The 23,245-nt window shown below is 38.9% G+C and overlaps 2 protein-coding genes across 2 annotated transcripts; one reads left to right on the top strand and one right to left on the bottom strand.

Annotated features, from left to right (window-relative positions):
- Nucleotides 1-828: 828 nt before the first annotated feature.
- On the top strand, nucleotides 829-7,717 carry LOC126412826 (uncharacterized). The gene is made up of 6 exons (XM_050082651.1): nucleotides 829-838; nucleotides 4,092-4,202; nucleotides 4,765-4,901; nucleotides 6,270-6,334; nucleotides 6,570-6,653; nucleotides 7,585-7,717. The coding sequence occupies exons 2-6, from the start codon at nucleotides 4,092-4,094 to the stop codon at nucleotides 7,704-7,706; spliced, it is 519 nt and encodes a 172-aa protein (XP_049938608.1). The 5' UTR covers nucleotides 829-838; the 3' UTR covers nucleotides 7,707-7,717.
- Nucleotides 7,718-11,854: 4,137 nt separating this feature from the next.
- Nucleotides 11,855-20,425, bottom strand: LOC126413327 (uncharacterized). Its single transcript, XM_050083234.1, has 6 exons — nucleotides 20,416-20,425; nucleotides 15,752-15,862; nucleotides 15,052-15,188; nucleotides 13,343-13,407; nucleotides 13,022-13,105; nucleotides 11,855-12,021 (listed from the first exon to the last, which is right to left on the bottom strand). Exons 2-6 carry the CDS (start codon nucleotides 15,860-15,862, stop codon nucleotides 11,900-11,902), a joined length of 519 nt encoding a protein of 172 aa, XP_049939191.1. The 5' UTR covers nucleotides 20,416-20,425; the 3' UTR covers nucleotides 11,855-11,899.
- Nucleotides 20,426-23,245: the final 2,820 nt, after the last annotated feature.

Raw genomic sequence — 23,245 nt, 5'->3', positions numbered from 1 at the left:
GATTTTCAGTCTTAAAAAGGTCGTCAAACGGAACTGCTCACATGAAGCACGCGGGGGTGGAGTCGTGACGTAATACGACCGCTGCGAAAGAGCTCAGAGGGGCGCCGATGTGTATTACGGAGTTTGTACTGTAGAAGAGGTAGAACTGTTTACGTTATCTAACACTAAGGCCCACAATATGTCAAATTTCAATTTTTTCTGTGCTGTTTAAGCTCGGTTGGTTGAGCTTGCTAAAGTCCGAAAATCATTTAGCATCGTGTTCTCTGAGGATACTATCCAGGATTAGCAGAAGGAACGTTAGTTACTGGAACACGCCCTACACAACGTCCCAATTGTCTTCAAATATTTATCACCAGATATCTGTTTTATATTAAGATGAAGCGACATATGAAATATAACTAGAGGCACTAAAAATTCCTGTGCAGTGAATAGACTTATTTCCTTCAATAAGACCTTCGTTAGTTGGAAAAACTACATTGATTATCGTTGAAACTGTATGCTTTTTACTAATTTTCAGTTACATAAGAAACATTAATCAAATGTATTTTGTCATTGGCACGTGAAATTAATTAACTTGCCTTGTGACTCGCTTTTTTATTCGACTTTCACATGTACGAATATAAGAAAGCTGCCAGATGTGTCACATGTCGTTGTTTGTTCAGCAGATTAGCAGATGGTTCTACATATTAAGAAGTAATTAAGTATCACTTTGTATCCTTTCACAGTGTACATAGGTGCCTCTGATACAAGTCCGCTACCAGGCAGCCGTGAACAGAATCGTATTTAAGGGAGACGCAGTTCTAGATTGTCACATAACGACATCCCACACGGAACAGCTGTAAGTAGCCAAACATCTAATACGTACTCCTTCTATTTTTGAAAAAAAAGTAGCATTTACTGTGCCCTCTGTAGAATGTGAATATTAACTACTAATTAGAAACAGGGGGTTACCTGTTATCTAGAAGGGTTAACTCCAACAATCTATATCTGTTTACCGTGTGATAGTTAATGTTTTCAAAGGAGAAAATTTCACAACTAGTAAATCCCACTGCCGACTGTTTAAGGACACTAACTCCTATACATAAATTGTCGTATCTCCTGAACCATAAATCGCATAATGATAGCACATGTCACCTACACTGCTTGGTACATGTGGATACCATCTGCAAAACGTGTTGCGAGTGGAGGTAGTGATAAAGAAGCAAAAAACTAAAACGTCATGCCCGTGGCCGCTGCTTTAGCACACCAGTGGAGGAAATGTAGAAAGCGCAAAACTTTCTTCCTACGATCGTTTTCCAGGGAATTTCAGCAAGAAAAAGTATTAAATAATGCATAAAGTTTGTTGGAAATCAATAAGTGTTCTGATATCACAAATACTGGATGAATGTCCTCTGTGCAATTTACGCGCCGTGTGTTACCTCGGCTCGGGACATATACACATTTTACAACATTTTGTTTGACTCAGGCAGTTAAGCCATTAATGCAAGATTATTCCTCTCATAAGTAGATTATGACTGCGTATTAAGTTTTTTATTTCGGCCACAAATCTTTGCTGCCCCTGGAAGTGCCCCTGGAAGCAGTTGGACAGTCAACCTATCCACTACGATTGAGCATCAGTTGAACCATTTAGCAATATAGTTATAGTAATAACTACGAAAGTTAACTAACCAGCACGTGAGTCTAAATATGTGACCTGTATTAGGTGTCTCCGAAACATGTTCAATAGACTGGGAGCCGGTTTCTTCCAGGGTGTTTGCTTTGGAGATTTAAAATAATTCTAATACAGACGGAATATGTAAAACAAAAATTTATCAACATAAAAACACTTCACAACGACGGTTCACAATACATTCAGCATATTAAAAAGGAAGTTAGGGAAAAGCAAGAATTATTCTAATTAAACTGACTGGTTATTTTCCCCCCGATGCACATTAGTAAACCAAGGAACGGTGTTCAAGCCCATATGTTCGTAATCGCGATCAATAAACGTCAGAGCATGGAAACGTATGAGGAGGCTTGTTCCAGATGTGGTTTTCTTTATGTGATTCCATAACATATTAACACTGTTGTTTCCAGAGAACAGTGATGGACAAGATGTCATTCAGCTATGCCCTTGATAAATTCGGTGGGCTACAGATCAAGCGAATGAGCCTTATAGGAAGGTGACAGACACTGTTCTTCTACGCAGGCCTGCACGATGTTCATGAAGTGTGATTGCTCGTTTTCTGAACATATTCAATTAATGTGCGTGGACAGAACCTCGTGGAGTGAAACCTCACAGATCAGACTGCCTTCAGGACGTTGGAATCGATACCTACCTTTACATCAGTTATATCAATAACGTCACATTTCACTGAAGTACTCTGTTGCATCTAACAATGCAGACTGCGAGCTTAGCGTTCACTGCTGTAGTGTCTAACCAATACTATTGTTTCAGACCACAGTGAACTGGGCTCAATGACACGAAAAATCTATAGAATCAAATCCACTGGTATAAAATGATATAACAAAGTGCGTTCAGAAAATATTAAAATCCATTACAATGAAGATGTCGTAACTAATGAAAATCGTGTCAAACTGGTACTCAGAACCAGCATTTCTGAAGACCTGACGCTGATTTCATTTCATGTCATTACACATTCACAACTTTCAACAGACACAGTGTCTGCATTTATTTCATTTCAACGAAATTAATTCAATTTATTGGTATTTCTAATCCAGGCAAAACCACAATACTTTACGACAACTTTCTCCTCAGTGGTGGAATTGTTACACAACCACTGTGAGAAACTCTAGTGTCACTGATAAGTAAGATCTTATTCGAAGCTGAATGAATACTCATAAAGCGTAACAGTTAAGACTGCTGCTCGTAAAACGCGAGATATTTAGGTTAAGACCAGCCACGACATATTCCCTCCAAGACACAGTGAAATGTAACGAATACAAAAGGTTGCTTCTCTCAACGCCAACGAGGGCATTTAACGGGTCTGCAGTGTTTGTAGTTTGTGAGCAGTGGACAGTTGTGGAATTACTTCAGTTCCTTCCGTCCACCCCTCAGCTATTGGCCTTTGCACTGTCAACGGAGGATCTCCATTACCAGTACTACGGTTCAGTGTCGATCCGTCTTACATATGACGAACACATACGTTTCAAGCTCTGCTGATAAGAATGGAATGTTCCAGTACCCGCTCTGACAACCATAATGTGTCCAGTGGTTCCATAGACTAAGAATACCATCTGAAACCTCTTTGCTAAAGACGTAGGGATTGATGCTTACCAGCGTACTGTCTCTTGTTGTGGCTTCTCAGTTTCGTTTTGTAGCTCGTTACTGATTTAGCACGGCGTTCGCTTGTCGCAGATAACATGGCACTACTTCCATTTCGTGTTGAGCCTCTTAATCTAACCCTAATTACTAGTTGTGTGAACACATTATCCATGTCCTTCAAATATGGATTTATTCGAGATGTTATTGGTGGATATCACTGGCACAATAAACTCTAATGTATGTTTTTACCTAGAGTTACGAACAGCTTCTTTTGTTACATAATGACAAATGCTAAAATTACAACATACACTGAATGATTCAGCTGCCCCTACCCTTGAGTTTAATGTAACCTGCAACGCCTTCGAATATCGCGTGCCAGTTTTCATATTCTTTTGCTTGCTACGTTCAAATTATTAGTCCTACACCTAAGAAGACAGGACCTTTTTGTAGAAACTTGAATGTACTTAAACGAAAAAGTGATACGTTTTCGCTAGAGGCCGAAGTTTTGTATTTATTCGGTAAATGCGTAGAAAAGTGACGTTCGAAGGCGGTTTCTTTTTAGTAACTCAAAAACTGTGTCTTCAGGCGGAAGCGAATCACAACACAAAATTTACCTGCATTACATTTCCAACAAAAGTGTGTTGCTGAATTTTTCCGTAGGAATAACAGTTTGCGCGAAGCAAGTGAGAGAGTAAGAGAGCCTCGAGTGTACTTTTTGAAGGCATTGTGGCTCTCATAAAACCCTTAGGTAGGGACAGCTGAATCACCATGTTTATCTTATATTCCATCAATTTCTATAAAAAGTGGGCGTTGACTTTGTCGACAGATGTTTTCGCTGCTACTCCTGGTGCTGCCCTTGCTGGCGGAGGGTGCTTCCACAGAGAATGTGGGCTGTGTACTGCCAGCTGCCTCCACTGAGACGTTCTACATGACTACCGTAAGTTAGCAGAAGCAGTAGAGAAAAGGTATCATGCAAACTTACATATATTGTACTTATGATTACTTTACATATTGTTAAAAGCAGTCTTTTAGTGTCTTTGTGGAAGGAGGAAATAAGATACATAGATTATGTATGACAGTAGAAATGTAATTGCTGTAAATTAGGGAAACGTATTCTCAGAAATCTTCTCCGTAACATAACTAAAACCTTAAGTCAGAAACTCCCTGTATTGACATCAACATGTTACTTAAAATAAGATTTTATGTAAATAAATAATACTCCAAACTGAGTCAGTGTAACGTATACCTGAACCTTGCTGTAATGTTACGTATGTAGATCAACTTCAGCTGTATTGGCGTAGTTCAATCTGTCCCCATGTTTGTCTGTTGAGTTTGGTTTTCACCCCTGGTCAACTTGCTGTCAAGGTTATCTTAGTCTTTAACATTAAGGCTATATAGTTAAACTGGATCAGCATGAAAACCCTCCAATTTGTACACTAGAATAGTTATCGTCACATGCTGTGAACATCGTACTTACAACCCTCTCTGTGGAACCATAGGAGCAGAAGCCATGGTACCAACAATACCAGTACCAGGTACCCGGCCTGTTTGACCTGGGTTGTGTCACGTACGTCCAGTCGCCTGGGGAGAGCGACACCGAGATGTACCTTACTGGCAACTTCAGCAAAGCGCCTCTGTAAGTTACTAGATTAACCTGCTGTAGGTTAAATATCGTATGTACACTGATTGGATTCTATTGGATCACGGTAAATAAGGCACAATTAATCTCTTTTCTTGGGAGAGCTTCGTTCGTTAGTGACGGAATATAATGCATTCCACAGGAAGCAACGGAGATAAAAATCTGTACCAATGTAAATAATTCCTGTGACACTGGAGATATTGAACCACATGTTGACAGTTATTCCTTCAACGTAATAAAATCATTTTCAATACATAAAAGATTTTTAGTCGCTACCGAGATATACATATACCCAGAACGATTGGCCAAATATTATTGTTACTTGATGAATGTCATACTTTCAAAACAGTCCACATATTTTGTAGTAGCTGCGGTGTAGTACAGTTTGTGTATTAACAGTTATAATCTGCCAGGAAGTTACAGTTTGTGTATTAACAGTTTTAATCTGTCAGAAATTTTCAGTCAGGGTATTTAATTTTCTAGTTCCCTCAGTGATTTGAAATTATATTGTAAGGAATATGCTGCTAATCGCAAGTTAACCATCAGAAATAAGAACGAGGCAGTCCTTTCACAAGGACATTGAGTATTAATATTTCACCTCTTGTCATTATGTTCCTATGGAACACCCTGCATTGTAAGTAGTTCCGGTCAGGGAAAGAATGTCACTTATTACTAACGAAGTATACTTTGCTAGAAGGTCTACTGTTTCCATTGACTGCGGAATATGTCTAAAATATTCCGAATTATGTGCAGTCTTAGGAGACCGAATTTTCAATCTTGGCACCTGTAATGTAGCTGCTAAGCAAAAACAAAACACATACTCTGTGACATTATTCGAGTATTCAGTGATAGACGATAATAAACTGTAAAATTTGTGGCAGTGAAGTATCTTCGCTCTTCTGATGTTTTATTTGCATGCGTTCTTCACTTTGTAAGACTTTGCTTACCATATTTTCAGAATATAATTTAGAAACTGTCGTCTAGCTCTGTTGGTTAGAGGATTACTTGCAAGGACAAGATTTCGGATTTCTGCTCAAGTCCATTGTGCAAGTTTAGGCTGTCACGAAGTTTCAGTAACTGATAACCACTGTATCGCTGCCTCACCATGAAAATTGCACGTGACATGATATAATTCTTCATTCGCTTCGTAGATTCGTAACACATTAATACGATCATACAAAAAGAAATGCAGCATGGGTTGTGTGCAGCACTAGCTGGAACGATTTCGGAAATCGTTATTGCCGATTTCAATGAAAAGGCTGACCCCTAGAAACATTTCCACATTTTAGCACAGCGAATGTCAGTACAATACGCATTAGCATGGTATAAACATTCAGCTTACTTGTTCTGTTCTCTTTTTTTCAGCTTTCCTCTGAACAGCTATGTGTCAGTCACGGGAAACAAGCTGGACAAGGTCTATGAAGGCGTATGTAAGTGCAAATTCATACTTCCAAAAATGTAAGCTAGTTTTCTCACAGACATGTAGAGGCATATTTTTGTTGGTAGAAGATGGCACACGCATTACTCTTACACCGCAACAAACTAATTTTTCTTTATCTTATTCCTCTGGAGACCTAGACATAGATGTTGCATCAAACAGTAATTCTAACTCGCACGATCTGTAGACATGTGTGTAAGTTGATATATATTTTCTTCTCTTTCCAGGGGAATCTCTACTGAGCGGACCATACAATGTAGTGTACTCGCACGAGGATTTCATCATGGACCACTACTGCTTTCTCGGATATGGTTAGTCTGTCTCTAACTACCTCTGCGATATTTTGTGCGTCATGAACGAGCTTTGACGATAGTTTCTCATTTCAGTGTGTGAGGGTGAAGGAAAAAAAAAAAAAGATTGCTCGAATGATTCTGTGTTCGTCTCACTACTCAATGTTTTAACTTGTATTTGCAATAGAAGTTTCTATCCTTTTACCGTACATTTTTCTCAGTTCCATAGAGACGAACACTACCAAGAAACAAGTCTTTGAACTTATATGATGATGAGCGAAACTGTGTAATATTTTCATTGCCTGCTGAAGTTATTTAAACTTAGTATAGTAGTAACACTATTTCCAGTTGTAGCACATACACGGTAGGAAGCGTCTCTTGTCTCATGATTTTGTTAATATTGTCATGTCACATTCGGCATTGATCTTCCGACTAGTTTCACTGACGTAGAGGTGCAGTGGAAACAAGATGGACACTCTTCTGCTAGAATGCTGGATCAAATCGACATCCTGCCATTAATATTATGGACATTTAGATCTTCCTAAATCTCTTGCGGGAATAAGTAATTTGAAACTGATTCTGCTGATTACGTTCCCATTTCTTCCCTTGTCCGTGCTTATGCTCGGACTCTAATAAACTGGTCGTCAACAAGACGCTAAAATTTAACTTCTGCTTTTTACCTTCGAACCCTGTTTTCAGTTAATGGTTTCTAACTTCCAGAAACGGTGTGGTATAATTTAGCTGAAATGTTGGAAAGCATTACTGTGTTATTCTAGTGTGTTCTACGCGGCAGTAACGCCAATCTGCAAGCTTATTCATTAAGTCCAGTTGTTGTAAGGAAATCTACGATAATCTGCAGCATTAGCATATTCTGTAAAGATTCATGATACTTTTAATCCTATCTGAAAATTCGCCGGTGCAAAATTGCATAACGCGGACGTTTCTGTTACAGAAATGGCTCAAATCTTCACAACTGTCAAGGAACCTAGCGACGAGTTGATGGAGCTGATATGGGAAGTTGTCAGTAATCACACTGAAGTGGACAAGTCGAAATTTAAGAAAGTGGTCTGTTAATGCTGTACTTCTGATAAATAAATATTGATTTAGTACATTTTGAAACAGTCTTTCGTTCTCACCCTAATGTGGGGCGGCTGGTGGAATTTATGTTGTTTAAAACGTAGAATGTTTTGTAAAAAAGATGCATTTCCCGGCCGATTAACCATATGTTGGGCGGCGGGTGGAATTATTGTTATTTAAATGTTCCTATTATTTATGCTGTCTTTTCCCGTTCTCAACACTGGCTCTCTAACTACAGTATTGGCAACCAGAAAGTGATTAGCAAAACGTTAAGCCTATAATTAGAATTCCTATTGCCCACTTCATCTGAGAAATACACTTACAGATACAGCTTATAGCTCTGAGGAATTAGGAGATTGTCTGGAATTCATAATCAAAAGCGATTCTGTCTAAAATGTTCACTATATTCTGAAAGTCACAGACCAAAAAAAAAAGAATCCACACAATCCAACTACCAGAGCAGTTCAGAGTCTAATGCGCTGATACAACTATAACTGTTCAAATTAAATGTTTAAGTGAATTCTCGCCATAATTTGATGATAATGTTCATCAAACGCCACACTAAATAATGGTAGAATGTTTGTCCCGCGGCGGCACGTGAAAATACGACATACGCAAACTGAAGATAGATCATTGAAGTCATCCCAGAAATAACACTTCACTCGAAAACGATTTCATGGTTACGCGTATCCCGAGTAACTTATTACGGCATCCGAGGCTGTTTATAGCAATGATACCGACGCGACGCGACTCCCGGCACAGGTGGTGTGCTAATCAGCGTCTGGAGAGAACTGGGGCCTTCTTCTCTCGCGCAGCGTTCTTATATATAAAGCCGCGGTGCGGATGGCTAACGGAACGCCTGATCAATCCCGTTCTCCGACTAGCCGCTAGGCTAGTAATGCACCACTTCAAGTTATTGAATAAATCATCGCTTCCTTTGCTGATGGACGATGAAGCTCTGAATTTAAATGTGCAATCAGCACACATGTAAGTAATCATAATAAAAGTCTGACCTGGCTAAGTCAAATATTTTGGGCGAGCGAATTAATTTAATTACACTACACGCAGTAGACGAGCTCTGAACTTGCCCTTTCGAGATACGCTATCGCTATAGTTTTATAGTTATTCAATTGAAACTTCTCACATCTTTATGATTGTAGCGGATCTCCCTTCTACTTAAATTTAAACACCCTAGCCTTATTTATTCGCCTACTTAATCTATCTTGCTTCCTTAATTTTTAAGACAAAAACCAGAAAATCATGAATTTCAACTAAAATTTTAATTTGTGAGATCCAGAATACTGTTTCTACTAAATTATTATGCAAAAGGAATCTAAATATAAATTTTTAAGTTTCTAGCTCTTTTCTGTTGCGCCAATGATTTTTACAGAAAAATGTCAAAATTTCGAAAATGGTTAAAGTTATTGAACTGATATTCAACTCATATTGATTTAATATTACTCCTGACATGCTAGAAACGTTTCAGGTTATTTACTTGATTTTTTAAAGTATTGCGCAACATTTACGACGTCAGAGCTAGTTACAGCGGACTAGGCTGGCACACAATGGAAAGACTGATGTGAATTTTCTACAGCGTGAGTAGGCTGCTTCCCTATACTAATGTCAAACTCCATTTTTCATAGCAACAACAAAAGAAGAATCTTAAATTGAAATTATAGTTCTGTACCGTTTAAAGTATATTATTAAACACAATTTCTCGCTTAACATATTTCAGTCTCGTATGTAGAAAGACGTTAAAACAAACGGCATCCCGGAGAGGGTTTGGAAAATATGCTTTTGCTTACAGATATAATGAATGTAGTCAAAACGAACAGCGTAAGATAGGGAGCTTTATGCAAGAAGTGTGTTAGTATTTTTTTTAGTACGTTATTATTTCCATGTCACTAGCATCACTAACCTTGTATCTACGGTCCCTTCTGAGAAGCTTGCGTATTACAAAACCTGCTGAGACAATGAGAGGTCAAGTACCCGCATTGGGAAAACTTTCGAAGTTGTCTTCCATAATATACAAATCTTCGGTCAAGTGCAACAGTTTCTTCACAACAAAAGTGCTTTCTGATTCAGTGAACAACTGTTGATCTATGGCAGTTGTAATAAATTGTCATCCGCAATGAAATATGTCTGTCTTACTGCCAACTCATTTATTTCTTCCCTTTTTTGTCCTCCAACGACGATAAACACCGTCCGGTACTGGACAAGTTGTAATTAACCTTTAGCTCCCTGTATCTTATCTCTTAGGCATATCTGAGAGTGAAATCCAGTAATTTGTTAAAAGTTTTCTCTGAGGCTACAAATGCCATATTCGTAAGTTTCCCTTTCCAAGGTATCATTACAGGCCACACACTTTCCCGAATGTTCATTACTTGAAAGCGTGTAAATGAGAGGTGGTAGCGCTCTAAATCTGTTACATGTAATAAGTGATAATTGCTGAAGGTACATTCAAAAGACTTTTTACCAGTCTGCGTATTTCAAAAATGTTTTCTTTTACTTAGGATGCTAGTTATATGAATTAAGGAGCACAAGATGTTTAAACAGAAAACAAGTGAAGTAAGAAAGTGAGTCATCAAAAATAAAGAAAAGTAATTGAAGAGAGCATAATCATTTCTTTAATAAACTAAGGTAGCCAGTTAGTAAGTAAGATGGACGATATTGCCACCTGAGTTAGTGGGTGATTTCAGATACAACACTGTCACCAGAAACCAGCGGTGTGAGGGGAAGATAATTTACTGATTACCTGGAGACTGTTCTCATCTGTAAAATGAGCCGACTTTTGATTACCCATCACTGTTTTATTGCCACGAGCGATGTTGTTAGTATTACAGATGTTATGAGGAATGTCGATAGGTCACAGCAGATGTGTCTTACGTGAAGGGCAATCCAAAGAAAATTGAAGGAAAATATGTTGAATGTATAACGTCCCAACGACGCTGACGTCATTAAGGTAGGACGCTTCTTTATCGGTGGATTTCTAGTTGAATCTGCATTGCAATCCCATTTTCTGAAATGAAGGTGACGCTACATGATTTTGATTGTAAGTCTCTATCAAACTGGAAACAGATCGAAAGCTATTCACCTCTACTAATCTCTATTGTGGTACTTGAATCATGTTCAATCTGCATTGCAGTCCCATTTTCTGAAATAAAGGTGATGCTACATGATTTTGATTGTAAGTCTCTATCAAACTGGAAACAGATGGAGAGCTATTCACCTCAACAAATCTCTATTGTGGAACTTGGATCATGTTTCAGTTAAGATAACCGATTGCTCCTTGTCTGATTCCTTTCTCAGTGTAAGCAATCGCAATGAGGATAATCTCCCACCTGAAGACGAATCCCCATGCTATAGTGAGCCATGCAGAAGCTACAGATTTGTGCAGAGGTAAATTGTCATGAGTACTCAGAATATTCAACTCGTATGCACAGTTTTTCGGAGATAGAAGTTAATTCGTTGCAAAAATCGAGTTTATGTGTTAGATCAGCGATGATAGATGATGCCCATAAACAGAAAGTACTTACCACCTGAAAGTAGGAATCGTAAAATCGTTGTTTCTTTAGTATGTACCTAAGTCTCGGAATGGTAGGAGAAAGAGAAATGACAACGCTATGAAGTACATTTTCAACATATCTCATTGCTGGTGACATGTTATTACAACTGTCACACATCAACATTTGTTCACTGAATCAGAAAGCAAGATTGTTATGAAGAAACTGTTGCACTTGACCGAAGATTTGTATCTTCGCGACCTTTCATTGTCTCAGCAGGTTTGGATTACGCAAACTTCTCAGATGGGACCGTAGATACAAGGTTTGTGAGGCTAATGACATGGAAATAATAACGTACTAAAAAGAAATATTCACACACTTCTTGCATAAAGCTCACTATCTTACGTTGTTCGTTTTGACGTACATTTATTCTCTCTGTATGTAAAAGTAAATTTTCCATACACTTTCCTGGATGTCGTTTGTTTTAAGGTCTTACTACATACGAGACTGAAGTATGTTAAGCGATAAGTTATATTTAATAATATACTTTAAACGGTACACAATTATACTTTCAATTTAACATGTAAATTTGTAGTTACTAGGAAAAATGGATTTTGACATTAAGGTGATAAAAAAAGACTGTTTCAAGATGTGCTACATTAATATTTATTTATCAGAAGTACAGCATTAACAGACCACTTTCTTAAATTTCGACTTGTCCACTTCAGTGTGATTACTGACAACTTCCCATATCAGTTCCATCAACTCGTCGCTAGGTTCCTTGACAGTTGTGAAGATTTGAGCCATTTCTGGAACAGAAGCGTTTGCGTTACACAATTATGCACCGGCGAATTGTCGGACAAGATTAAAAGTATCATGAATCTTTACAGAATTTGCAAATGCTGCAGATTATCGTAGATTTCCTTACAACAACTGAATTTAATGAATAAGCTTTCTGACTGTAATTACTGCTGGGTAGAACACACTAGAATAACTCAATAATGCTTTCCAACAAATCAGCTAAATTATACCACAACGTTTGTGGAAGTTAGAAATCATTAATTGAAAATAGGCTTGGAAGGTAAAAAGTAGATCTTAAATCTTAACGTCTTGTTGACGACAAGTTTATAAGAGTCCGAGCATAAGCACGGTCAAGGGACGAAATGAAACGTAATCGGAACTGTCTGTTTCAAATTAATTATTCCAGGAATTTGCTGTAAGAGATTTAGGGAGTTCTAAATGACCATAATATGAATGGCAGGAAATTGGTTTGATCCAGCATTCTAGCAGAAGAGTGTTTCCACTGCTCCTCTTCGCCAGTGAAACTTTTCGGAAGATCAATACCGAATCTGACATGACAATATTAACAAAATCATGAGACAAGAGACACTTCCTACTGTGTATGGGCTACAACTTGAAATAGTGTTACTACTATATTAAGCTTAAATGGGGATAACTTCAGCACGCAATAACAATAATACACAGTTTGGCTCATCATGGGATATATATATATATATATATATATATATATATATATATATATATATATATATATATATAAGTTCATGGACTTGCTGTTTGGTAGTGTTCGTCTCTATGGAACTGAGAAAAATGTACTGTAAAAAGATAGAAACATCTATTGCAAATACCAGTTAAAACATTGAGTAGTGAGACGAACACAGAATCACTTGTGCAATCTTTTTTTCCCTTCACCCTCACACACCGAAATGAGAAACTATCGTCATTGCTCGATCATGACCCACAAAATATTGCAGAGGTTTTTAGAGGAAGTAGATGACAGAGACTAACCATATCCGAGAAAGCAGTAGTGGTCCATGATGAAATCCTCGTGCGAGTACACTACATTGTATGGTCCGCTCAGTAGAGATTCCCCTGGAAAGAGAAGAAGATACATATCAACTTATACACATGTCTACAGATTGTGCCAGTTAGAATTACTGTTTGCTGCAACATCTATGTCTAGCTCCTCCAGAGGAATAAGATAAAGAAAAATTAGTTTGTTCCGCTGTAAGAGTAATGCGTGTGCCCTCTTCTACCAACAAAAATATGCCTTTACACGTGTGTTCGAAAACTAGCTTTTACATTTTGGAAGTATGAATTTGCACTTACAAACGCCATCATAGACCTTGTCCAGCTTGTTTCCAGTGACTGACACATAGCTGTTCAGAGGAAATCTGAAAAACAGAGAACAGTACAAGTAAGTTGAATGTTTATACCTTCCTCATGCGTATTGTACTGACATTCGCTGTGCTAAAATTTGGAAATGTTTCTAGGGTGCAGCCTTTTCATTGAAATCAGCACTAATGAATTCCGAAGTCGTTCCAGCCAGTGCTGCACACAACGTGTGTTGCATTTCTTTTTGTATGATCGTTATAATGTGTTTACGAATTTACGAAGCAAATGAAGTATTATATCATGTCACGTGCAATTTGCATGGTGAAGCAGCGATACAGCGGATATCACTTACTGAAACTTCGTCACAGCTTAAAATTGCACACTGGACTGGATCAGAAATTCGAAATCTTGTCCTTCGCAAGTAATCCTCTAACAAACAGAGCTAGACGACAGTCAGTAAATCATATTAAAAAAGTACGGAAAGAAAAGTATTACAAAGTGAAGAACGCTTGCAAATAAAACATCAGAAGAATGAAGATACATTAATATCCAAAATTTTACAATTTATTATCATCTCTGACTGAATATTCGGATAAAGTCACAAAGTTTGTGTTCTGCTTTTTCCAAGCAGCTGCATTGCAGGTGTAAAGATTGAAAATTCCGGGAGAAGAGCAATTCAGTCTTTGAAGACTTCAAATATTTCGGAATATTTTTAGACATATTCCGGAGTCAATGGAAGCAGTAGACCTTCTAGCAAAGTATACTTCGTAAGTCATAAGTGTCATCCTTTCCCTGACCAGAAACACTTACAATGCAGGCTGTTCCATAGGAACATAATGGCAAGAGCTCAAAAACCGAAAGCATGCTAAATATTAATACGCAGTGCCCTTGTGAAAGGATTGCCTCGTTCTTATTGCTGATGTTTAACTTGCGATTAGCTGCATATTCCTTACAATATAACTTCAAATCTCTGAGCGAACTAGAAAATTAAATACCCAGACTAAAAATTTCTGATAGATTAAAACTTTTAATACACAAACTGGAACTTCCTGACAGATTATAACTGTTAATACACAAACTGTACTACACCGCAGCTACTACAAAATATGTGGAGTGATTTCAAAGTATGACATTCATCAAGTAACAATAATATTTTGCCAATCCTTCTGGGTAGATGTATATCTCGGCAGCGACTAAAACCCTGTTTGTATTGAAAGTGACTTTATTACGTTGAAGGAATAACTGTCAACATGTGGTTCAATATATCCAGTGTGACAGAAATTATTTACATTGGTAGATATTTATATCTCCATTGCTTCCAGTGGAGTGCATTGTTTTTCGTCACTAACGAATGAAGCTCTCCCAAGAAAAGAGGTTAATTGTCCCTTATTTACCGTGATCCAACAAAAAAATGGTTCAAATGGCTGTGAGCACTATGGGACTTAACATCTATGGTCATCAGTCCCCTACAACTTAGAAGTACTTAAACCTAACTAACCTAAGGACTACACACAACACCCAGTCATCATGAGGCAGAGAAAATCCCTGACCCGGCCAGGAATCGAACCCGGGAACCCGGGCGTGGGAAGCGAGAACGCTACCGCACAACCACGAGCTGCGGACCCGTGATCCAACACAATCCAACCATTGTAACCCGTGTACATGCTATATTTAACTTACAGCAGGTTATCCTAGTAACTTACAGAGGCGCTTTGCTGAAGTTGCCAGTGAGATACATCTCGGTATCGCTCTCCCCAGGCGACTGGACGTACGTGACACAACCCAGGTCAAACAGGCCGGGTACCTGGTACTGGTATTGTTGGTACCACGGCTTCTCCTCCTATGGTTCCAAAGAGGAGGTTGTAAGTACAGCGTTCACAGCATGTGACGATAACTATTCTAGTGTACAAATCTGAGGGTTTTCATGCTGATCCAGTGAAACTATATAGCCGTAATGTTAAAGACTAAAATAACCTTCACCGCAAGTTGACTAGGGGTGTAAACCAAACTTAACAGACAAACATGGGGAAGGATTTAACTACGCCAATCCAACTGAAGTAGATGTACATATGTAACATTACAGCAAGGTTCAGGTATACGTTACACTGACCCAGTTTGGAGTATAATATATTTAAATATAATCTTAATTTTAGTAACATATTGCTGTCTATTGAGGGAATTTCTGACTTACGGCTTTAGTTAGTACTGTTACGGAGAAGATTTCTGAGAATACGTTTCCCTAATTTACAGCAATTACTTTTCTACTGTCATACGTAATCTATGAATCTTATTTCCTCCTGCCATAAAGACACTAAAAGACTGCTTTTAACAAGATGTAAAGTAATCATAAGTACAATGTATGTAAGTTTGTATGATACCCATTCTCTACTGCTGCTAACTTACGGTAGTCATGTAGAACGTCTCAGTGGAGGCAGCTGGCAGTACACAGCCCACACTGTCTGTGGAAGCACCCTCCGCCAGCAAAGGCAGCACCAGGAGTAGCAGCGAAAACATCTGTCGGCAAAGGCAACGCTCACTGTTTATAGAAAGTGATGGAATATTAGATAAATGGGGTGATTCAGCTGTCTTTACCTATAAGTTTTATGAAAGCCACAATGCCTTCAAAATAGTACACTCGAGACCCTCTTATTCTCTCACTTGCTACAGGCAAATTGTTATTCGTACCGGAAAATTGAGCAACACATTTTTGTAGGAAATTTAATGCAGGTAAATTTTGTGTTGTGATTCGCTTCCGCTGGTAGACATAGTTTTTGAGTTACTAAAAAGAAACCGCAGTCAAACGTCACTTTTGTACGTATTTACCGAATAAATCGAAAACTTCGGCCTCTAGCGAAAACGTATCCCTTTTTCATGTAAGTACATTCAAGTTTCTACAAAAAGTTCCTGTTTTTTGGGTGAAGGACTAATAGTTTGAATGTAGCGAGCAAAAGAATATGAAAACTGGCAAGTGATATTCGAAGGCGTTACAGGTTACATAAAGCTCATGGGTAGGGGCAGCTGAATCACTCCGTGTATGTTGTAATTTTAACATTTGTCATTACGGAAGAAAATAAGCTGTTCGTTGCTCCAGGTAAAAACAAATATTATAGTTTTTGATGCCTGGAATAACCACAAATAACGTCTCAAATAAATCTATACTGAAAGGAAGTGAATAATATATTCACACAGCAAGTGATTAGTTACACTATTGGCCATTAAAATTGCTACACCACGAATATGACGTGCTACAGACGCGAAATTTAAGCAACAGGAAGAACATGCTGTGATATGCACATGATTGGCTTGTCAGAGAATTCATACAAGGTTCTCGCCGGTGGCGGCACCTACAACGTCCTGACATGAGGAAAGTTTCCAACCGATTTCTCATACCCAAACAGCAGTTGACCGGCGTTGCCTGGTGAAACGTTGTTGTGATGCCTCGTGTAAGGAGGAGAAATGCGTACCATCACGTTTCCGACTTTGATAAAGGTCGGATTGTAGCCTATCGCGATTGCGGTATATCGTATCGCGACATTGCTGCTCGCGTTGGTCGAGATCCAATGACTGATAGTAGAATACGGAATCGGTGGGCTCAGGAGGGTAATACGGAACGCCGTGATGGATCCCAACGGCATCGTTTCACTAGCAGTCGAGATGACAGGCATCTTATCCACATGGCTGTAACGCATCGTACAGCCACGTCTCGATCCCTGAGTCTACAGATGGGGACGTCTGCAAGACAACAACCATCTGTACGAACAGTTCGACAACGTTTGCAGCAGCGTGGACTATCATCTCGGAGACCATGGCTGCGGTTACCCTTGACGCTGCATCACAGACAGGAGCGCCTGCGACGGTGTAGTCAACGACAAACCTGTGTGCACGAATGGCAAAACGTCATTTTTTCTAATGAATCCAGGTTCTGTTTACAGGATCATGATGGTCGCATCCGTGTTTGGCGACGTGGCGCTGAATGCACATTGGGAGCCTGTATTCGTCACCGCCATACTGGCGTATCACCCGGCGTGATGGTATGGGGTGCCATTGGCTACACGTCTCGGTCACCTCTTGTTCGCATTGACGGCACTTTGAACAGTGGAAGTTACATTTCAGATGTCTTAGGACCCGTGGCTCTGCCCTTCATTCGATCCCAGCGAAGCCCTACATTTCAGCAGTATAATGCACGACTGCATGTTGCAGGTCCTGTACGGGCCTTTCTCGATACAGGAAATGTTCGACTGCTGCCCTGGCCACCTCATTCTCCAGATCTCTCACCAACTGAAAACGTCTGGTCGATGGTGGCCGAGCAACTGGCTCGTCACAATACGCCAGTCACTACTTTTAATGAACTGTGGTATCGTGTTGAAGCTGTATGGGCAGCTGTACCTGTACACGCCATCCGAGCTCTGTTTTACTCAATGCCCAGGCGTATTGAGGCCGTTATTACGGCCAGAGGTGGTAGTCCTGGGTATTGATTTCTCAGGATCTATGCACCCAAATTGCGTGAAAATGTAATCACATGTCAGTTCTAGTATAATCTATTTGTCCAATGAATACCCGTGTATCATCTGCATTTCTTCTTGGTGTAGTAATTTTAATGGCCAGTAGTGTAGATTAAGAAGGTCAACACTGAATGAAAGTACTGCCGTCTTATCTGCGACAAGGGAACGCTCTGCTAAATCAGTAACGAGCTACAAAACGAAACTGAGAAGAGACAGTACGCTGGTAAACATGAGTCACTACGTCTTTAGCCAAGAGGTTTCATATGGCATTCTGAGTCTATGCAACCACTGAACACATTATGGTTGTCAGAGCGGGTACTGGAACATCCAGTTCTTATCCGCAGAGCTTGAAACGTCTTTGTTCGTCATATGTAAGACGGATCGACACTGAACCGTAGTTCTGGTTGTGGAGCTATCCCCGTCGACAATGCAAAGCCCATTGCTGGGGGGTGTGGACGGAAGGTACTGACGTCATTGCACAGTGGTCCTCTGCCCACAAACTACAAAAGCTGCAGACCCGTTAAATGCTCTCGTTGGCTTAAGAGAAGCAACCTTTTGTAACACGGTGTTCGTTACATTTCACTATGTTCTGGAGGGAATATATCGTGGCTGGTCTTAACCTAAACATGTCGCGCTTTACGAGCAGCAGTCTTAAATGTTATGTAACAATTCCACCACCGAGGAAAAAGTTGTTGTAGAGAATTTTGGTTTTCCCTGGATTAGAAATACCAATAAATTGAACTAATTTCGTTGAAATGAAATAAATGCAGCCATTGTAGTTGAAAGCTGTGAATGTGTAATGACATGGAATGAAATCAGCGGCAGGCGTTCAGAAATGCTGGTTCTGAGTATCAGTTTGACACTATTTTCATTAGTTACGACATCTTCATTATACTGGAGTTTAATATTTTCTGAACGCACTTCGTTATATCATTTTATACCAGTGGATTTGATTCTATAGATTTTTCGTGTCATTGAGCCCAGTTCACTGTGTACTGAAATAATGGTATTGGTTAGACACTACAGCAGTAAACGCTAATCTCGCAGTCTGCATTGTTAGAAGGAACAAAGAACGTCAGTGAAGTGTGACGTTACTGATATAACTGATATAGCAGTCGGTCTCAATTCCAACGTCCTGAAGGCGGTCAGATCGGCGAGAATTTATTCCACGAGGTTCTGTCCACGCAGACTAATTGAACACGTTCAGAAAACGGCCCATCGCACTTCATGAACATTGTGCAGGGCTGCGTCTAAGAACAGTGCCTGTCACCTTCCTATCAGGCTCATTCGCTTGATCTGTAGCCCACCGAATTTATCAAGCGCATAGTTGGATGACATATTGTCCATCATTATTCTCGGGGAACAACAGTGATAATATGCTATGGAATCTCATAAAGAAAACCACGAATGGAAGAAGCTTAATCATACGTTTCCAAGCTCTGACGTTTACTGTTTGCGATTACGGAACATATGGGCTTGAACACCGTTCCTTGGTTTAGCAATGTGTATAGGGGGAAAATAGCTAGACAGCTTAATTAGAATAATTCTTGCGTTTTCCTAACTTCCTTTTTAATATGCTGAATGTATTGTGAATAGTCGTTGTGAAGTTTTTTTTCTGTTTATACTTTTTTGTTTTACATATTCCGTCTGTAACTAGAATAATCTTAAATCTCCAAAGCAAAAATCCTGGAAGGAACCGGCTCCCAGTCTACTGAACGTGTTTCGGAGGCACCTAAAACAGGTCACATATTTAGACCCACATGCTGGTTTTTTAATGTTCGTAGTTATTACTATATACTGCTAAATGGTTCATCTGGTGCTCAAACATAATGGAGAGATTGACTATCCAACTGCTTCCATAGGCACTTCCAGGGGCAGCAAAAATTTGTGGCCGAAATAAAAAATTTTATACGCAGTCTTAATCTACTTATAAGAGGAATAATCTTGCATTAAGGGCTTAACTGACTGAGTCAAATAAAAAGTTATAAAATGTGTTTATGTCTCGAGACGACGTAACACACGGCGCGTAGATTACTTAGACGAGATTCATCCAGTATTTGCGATATCAGAATACTTATTGATTTCCAACAAACTTTATGTATTACTTAATACTTTTTCTTGCTGACATTCACTGCAAAACGATCGAAGGAAGAAAGTTTTAGTTTTCTACATTTCCGCCACTGGTGTGCTAAAACAGCAGCCTCATCATGACGTTTTAGTTTTTTACTTCTTTATCACTACCTCTACTCGCAACACATTTTGCAGATGGTATCTACATGTACCAAGGAATGTAGCAGACATGTGCTAGCATTATGCGATTTATGATTATGAGATATGACAATTTATGTATAGGAGTTAGTGTCCTTAAACTGTCTGCAGTCGGATTTACTAGTTGTGAAATTTTGTCCTTTGCAAACATTAACTGTCACACGGTAAACAGTTATAGATTGTTGGAGTTTACTCTTCTAGATAACAGGTAATCCCCCTGTCTATAATTGTTAATTAATATTCACTTTCTACAGTTCAATAATAGAAGCAGTATGTGTTAGATATTTGGCTACTTACAGCTGTTCCGTGTGGGATATCGTTATGAGAAAATCAAGAACTGCGTCTCCCTTAAATACGATTCCGTTCAAGGACACCTGGAAGCGGCCTTTTATCAGAGACACCTATGTACACTGTGAAAGGATACAAAGTGGTACTTAATTACTTTTAATATGTAGACCCAGCTGCTAATCTGCTGAACACACAACGACATGTGACACATGTGGCAGCTTTCTTATATTAGCACATGTGAAAGTCGAATACAAAAGCGAGTCACGTTACATAATTTAACGTGACAATGACAAGGTACATTTGATTATTGTTTCTTACGTAAATGAAAATTAGTAAAATATAAGTAGTTTGAACGATAATGAATGTAGTTTTTTGAACTAACGAAGGTGCTTCATGTGAGCAGTTCGGTTTGATGACATTTTTAAGACTGAAAATCAATTAATTTCTTCTTTATAGTCTTAGACAAAGTCTGCAGTAAGACAAAAGGACACTGATACATGCCATGCCATATACCGCAATATTATGCCAATAATACAGGAACCATCAAGAATGAAAATAGCGTCTACGAAAGCCTGAACACTATCTTCTAATACAGCCTTCTCTCTGGTGAACTGCCATTCGCTCGTACTGGTGAACCGACCTATAGTAGTTTCCCACCAAACTAGCATTCTAGTAGCCCTGATACTTTTTTAGCATCACTTAGATCTCCTGAGCAATGTGCTCAAGCAACATGACTAAAATATCTGGGGATAAAATTAAGGTGACTATTCAAAGTGTTCCATCAGACTACCCCATTGAATTTTGTACACTGCATTGGCTAAAGCTAAATTAAAATCTGGGTCCTTCCTTTTGTACAAGCTTTTAGTAGAAACGGCAGTGGCCGCCTGGTGTGGCCGTGCGGTTCTAGGCGCTTCAGTTTGGAACCGCGTAACTGCTACGGTCGCAGGTTCGAATCCTGCCTCGGGCATGGATGTGTGTGATGTCCTTAGGTTAGTTACGTTTAATTAGTTCTAAGTTCTAGGTGACTGATGATTACAGATGTTAAGTCCCATAGTGCACAGAGCCATTTGAATCTTTTTTTTTAGAAACGTCAGTGAATAATTCCCGAGCCTCCCTTCAGCTTCGTCGATTTCGATTCAAAGGGGAAATCGGGTATTGTTCTTAGAATGTCAATGAACAAACATTCCATATGTCTGTTTTGCTCCTAACAGATGAGGAATCTTATCGGAGAGTTACTTGAAACATTCTTCATTGCTTATTGAGACTTTCAAAAATTGTTTCATTTGACCAGATGTACTGGACAGAGACCAAAATAAAAGTTATCGTTGAATACACAACAATTTGTGTTCTCTCACGGCTCCCAAGATGTTCTTGGACGCTAGGTAACACTTGGTCATTGTTGATTGCTTGCCGTAGTACCTCATACATTGATTATATTATTTAAATATGTTGTGCTCTAATAAAAATGATTAAAAATTAGTTTTTGAACTACTGAGAGTTAATTGTAAAAGTGGTGTTTGTAATAATTTTTTCTCTTATTAGAGTTCAGAAAAAAGAAACCCAAGTTATGTGCCATTTTCATTAAAAATGTGTTTCACGCTAACACTGTGTTTCATTCATTCTTCATCTAAAACATAGTAAACGAAGTCTCAGCACACCTAACTCTAAACGCTATAAATAACAGTTCTGCTACACTGTCTTGATAAACTAGTCGTTTCATGAAACGATTGCAATTTTGTGCTCTTTCTTTTATAATTTAACATTTGGAATTATTTAAGAATTGTTCTCAGGATATCAACCAAGTAGCCTAAACTACATTAAATTCGGTTCATTGGGCGAGAAGAATTCTTCGGTGAAATTGGCTTAGGAAGCCTACATTCACATTTGATTAATGATAAGCATTTAATTTTCCATAGTTAAAAATGTGTTGCTGTTAACTGATATTCGTACTGTCTCAAGTAAGTAGAAGACTCTGTCGAAGAAGTGACTTACTACAGTAAGGTTTGTGGAAACATTTGGTATTCTAGTGGCTTTCCTTTCCAGTACTCGGCTATTATTGTGATTTTCTTAGACTGGCTCAGTTCTAGAGGGTCGTAACGGTACAGACAGTTCACAGTCAGAACCTGGTTTGTTTGATATAAGCTAGGATTGTCTGAGAAGCACACTGCACGTGATAGTGGCTAAACAATGGATGTGAGATGAAACCTTGAAAACTAATATATAATCAAGTGTGATGTGTCCACGGCAGATTAATTCATAAGGCATCGCTTAAAGTCGCTGGCGTATCAGTACCAATAGAAAAAGAAGAGGAACTGATTAATTGAGTTCTAGCGGCATCCCTCATTCTGTCACAGGAAACAGGAGTATTAGAAAGTGCGGCAAAAGTTTGAGCGTTGTTATAACGCATGAACTGGGATTTGAAGTCGTCACTTTCAAAACTAATATTCAGTTGATGCTATAGGTAGTAAACTGTTCATGTCTATAAACAACTAAATTTACGCTTCCGGCTACTCGAACCTTATGTAGGATTACTCCTGTACCATCTCTGTCATTTGCACCCTAATGGTATTTTATTGATTATTTTTCTAACGTAGCTGTTAACAACTTCCCATGATGATTTTCCGAAACAAAAATTTTTGTGTGCTTGGCCCAAATTGTTACAGTAAAATTAATTCGTTTTCAGTCCATACTCCACAAGTGAATCATTGTGTAAGGAGTAAAATTGTTATACAGCCGTAGACGTAGTTGCGTATACTTCCATTATCTGTGTTTACACATGGTACTACAAACGTTTAGGGATGATGGCGGAAGATAAATGTATCAATCTGAGATTGTGGAC

This window comes from Schistocerca serialis, chromosome 7 (assembly GCF_023864345.2).
Source record: "Schistocerca serialis cubense isolate TAMUIC-IGC-003099 chromosome 7, iqSchSeri2.2, whole genome shotgun sequence".
NCBI classification, from domain to species: Eukaryota; Metazoa; Arthropoda; class Insecta; order Orthoptera; family Acrididae; genus Schistocerca; species Schistocerca serialis.
Note: the sequence above shows the minus strand (reverse complement) of the source record. Positions and strands in the feature narration are given on the sequence as shown.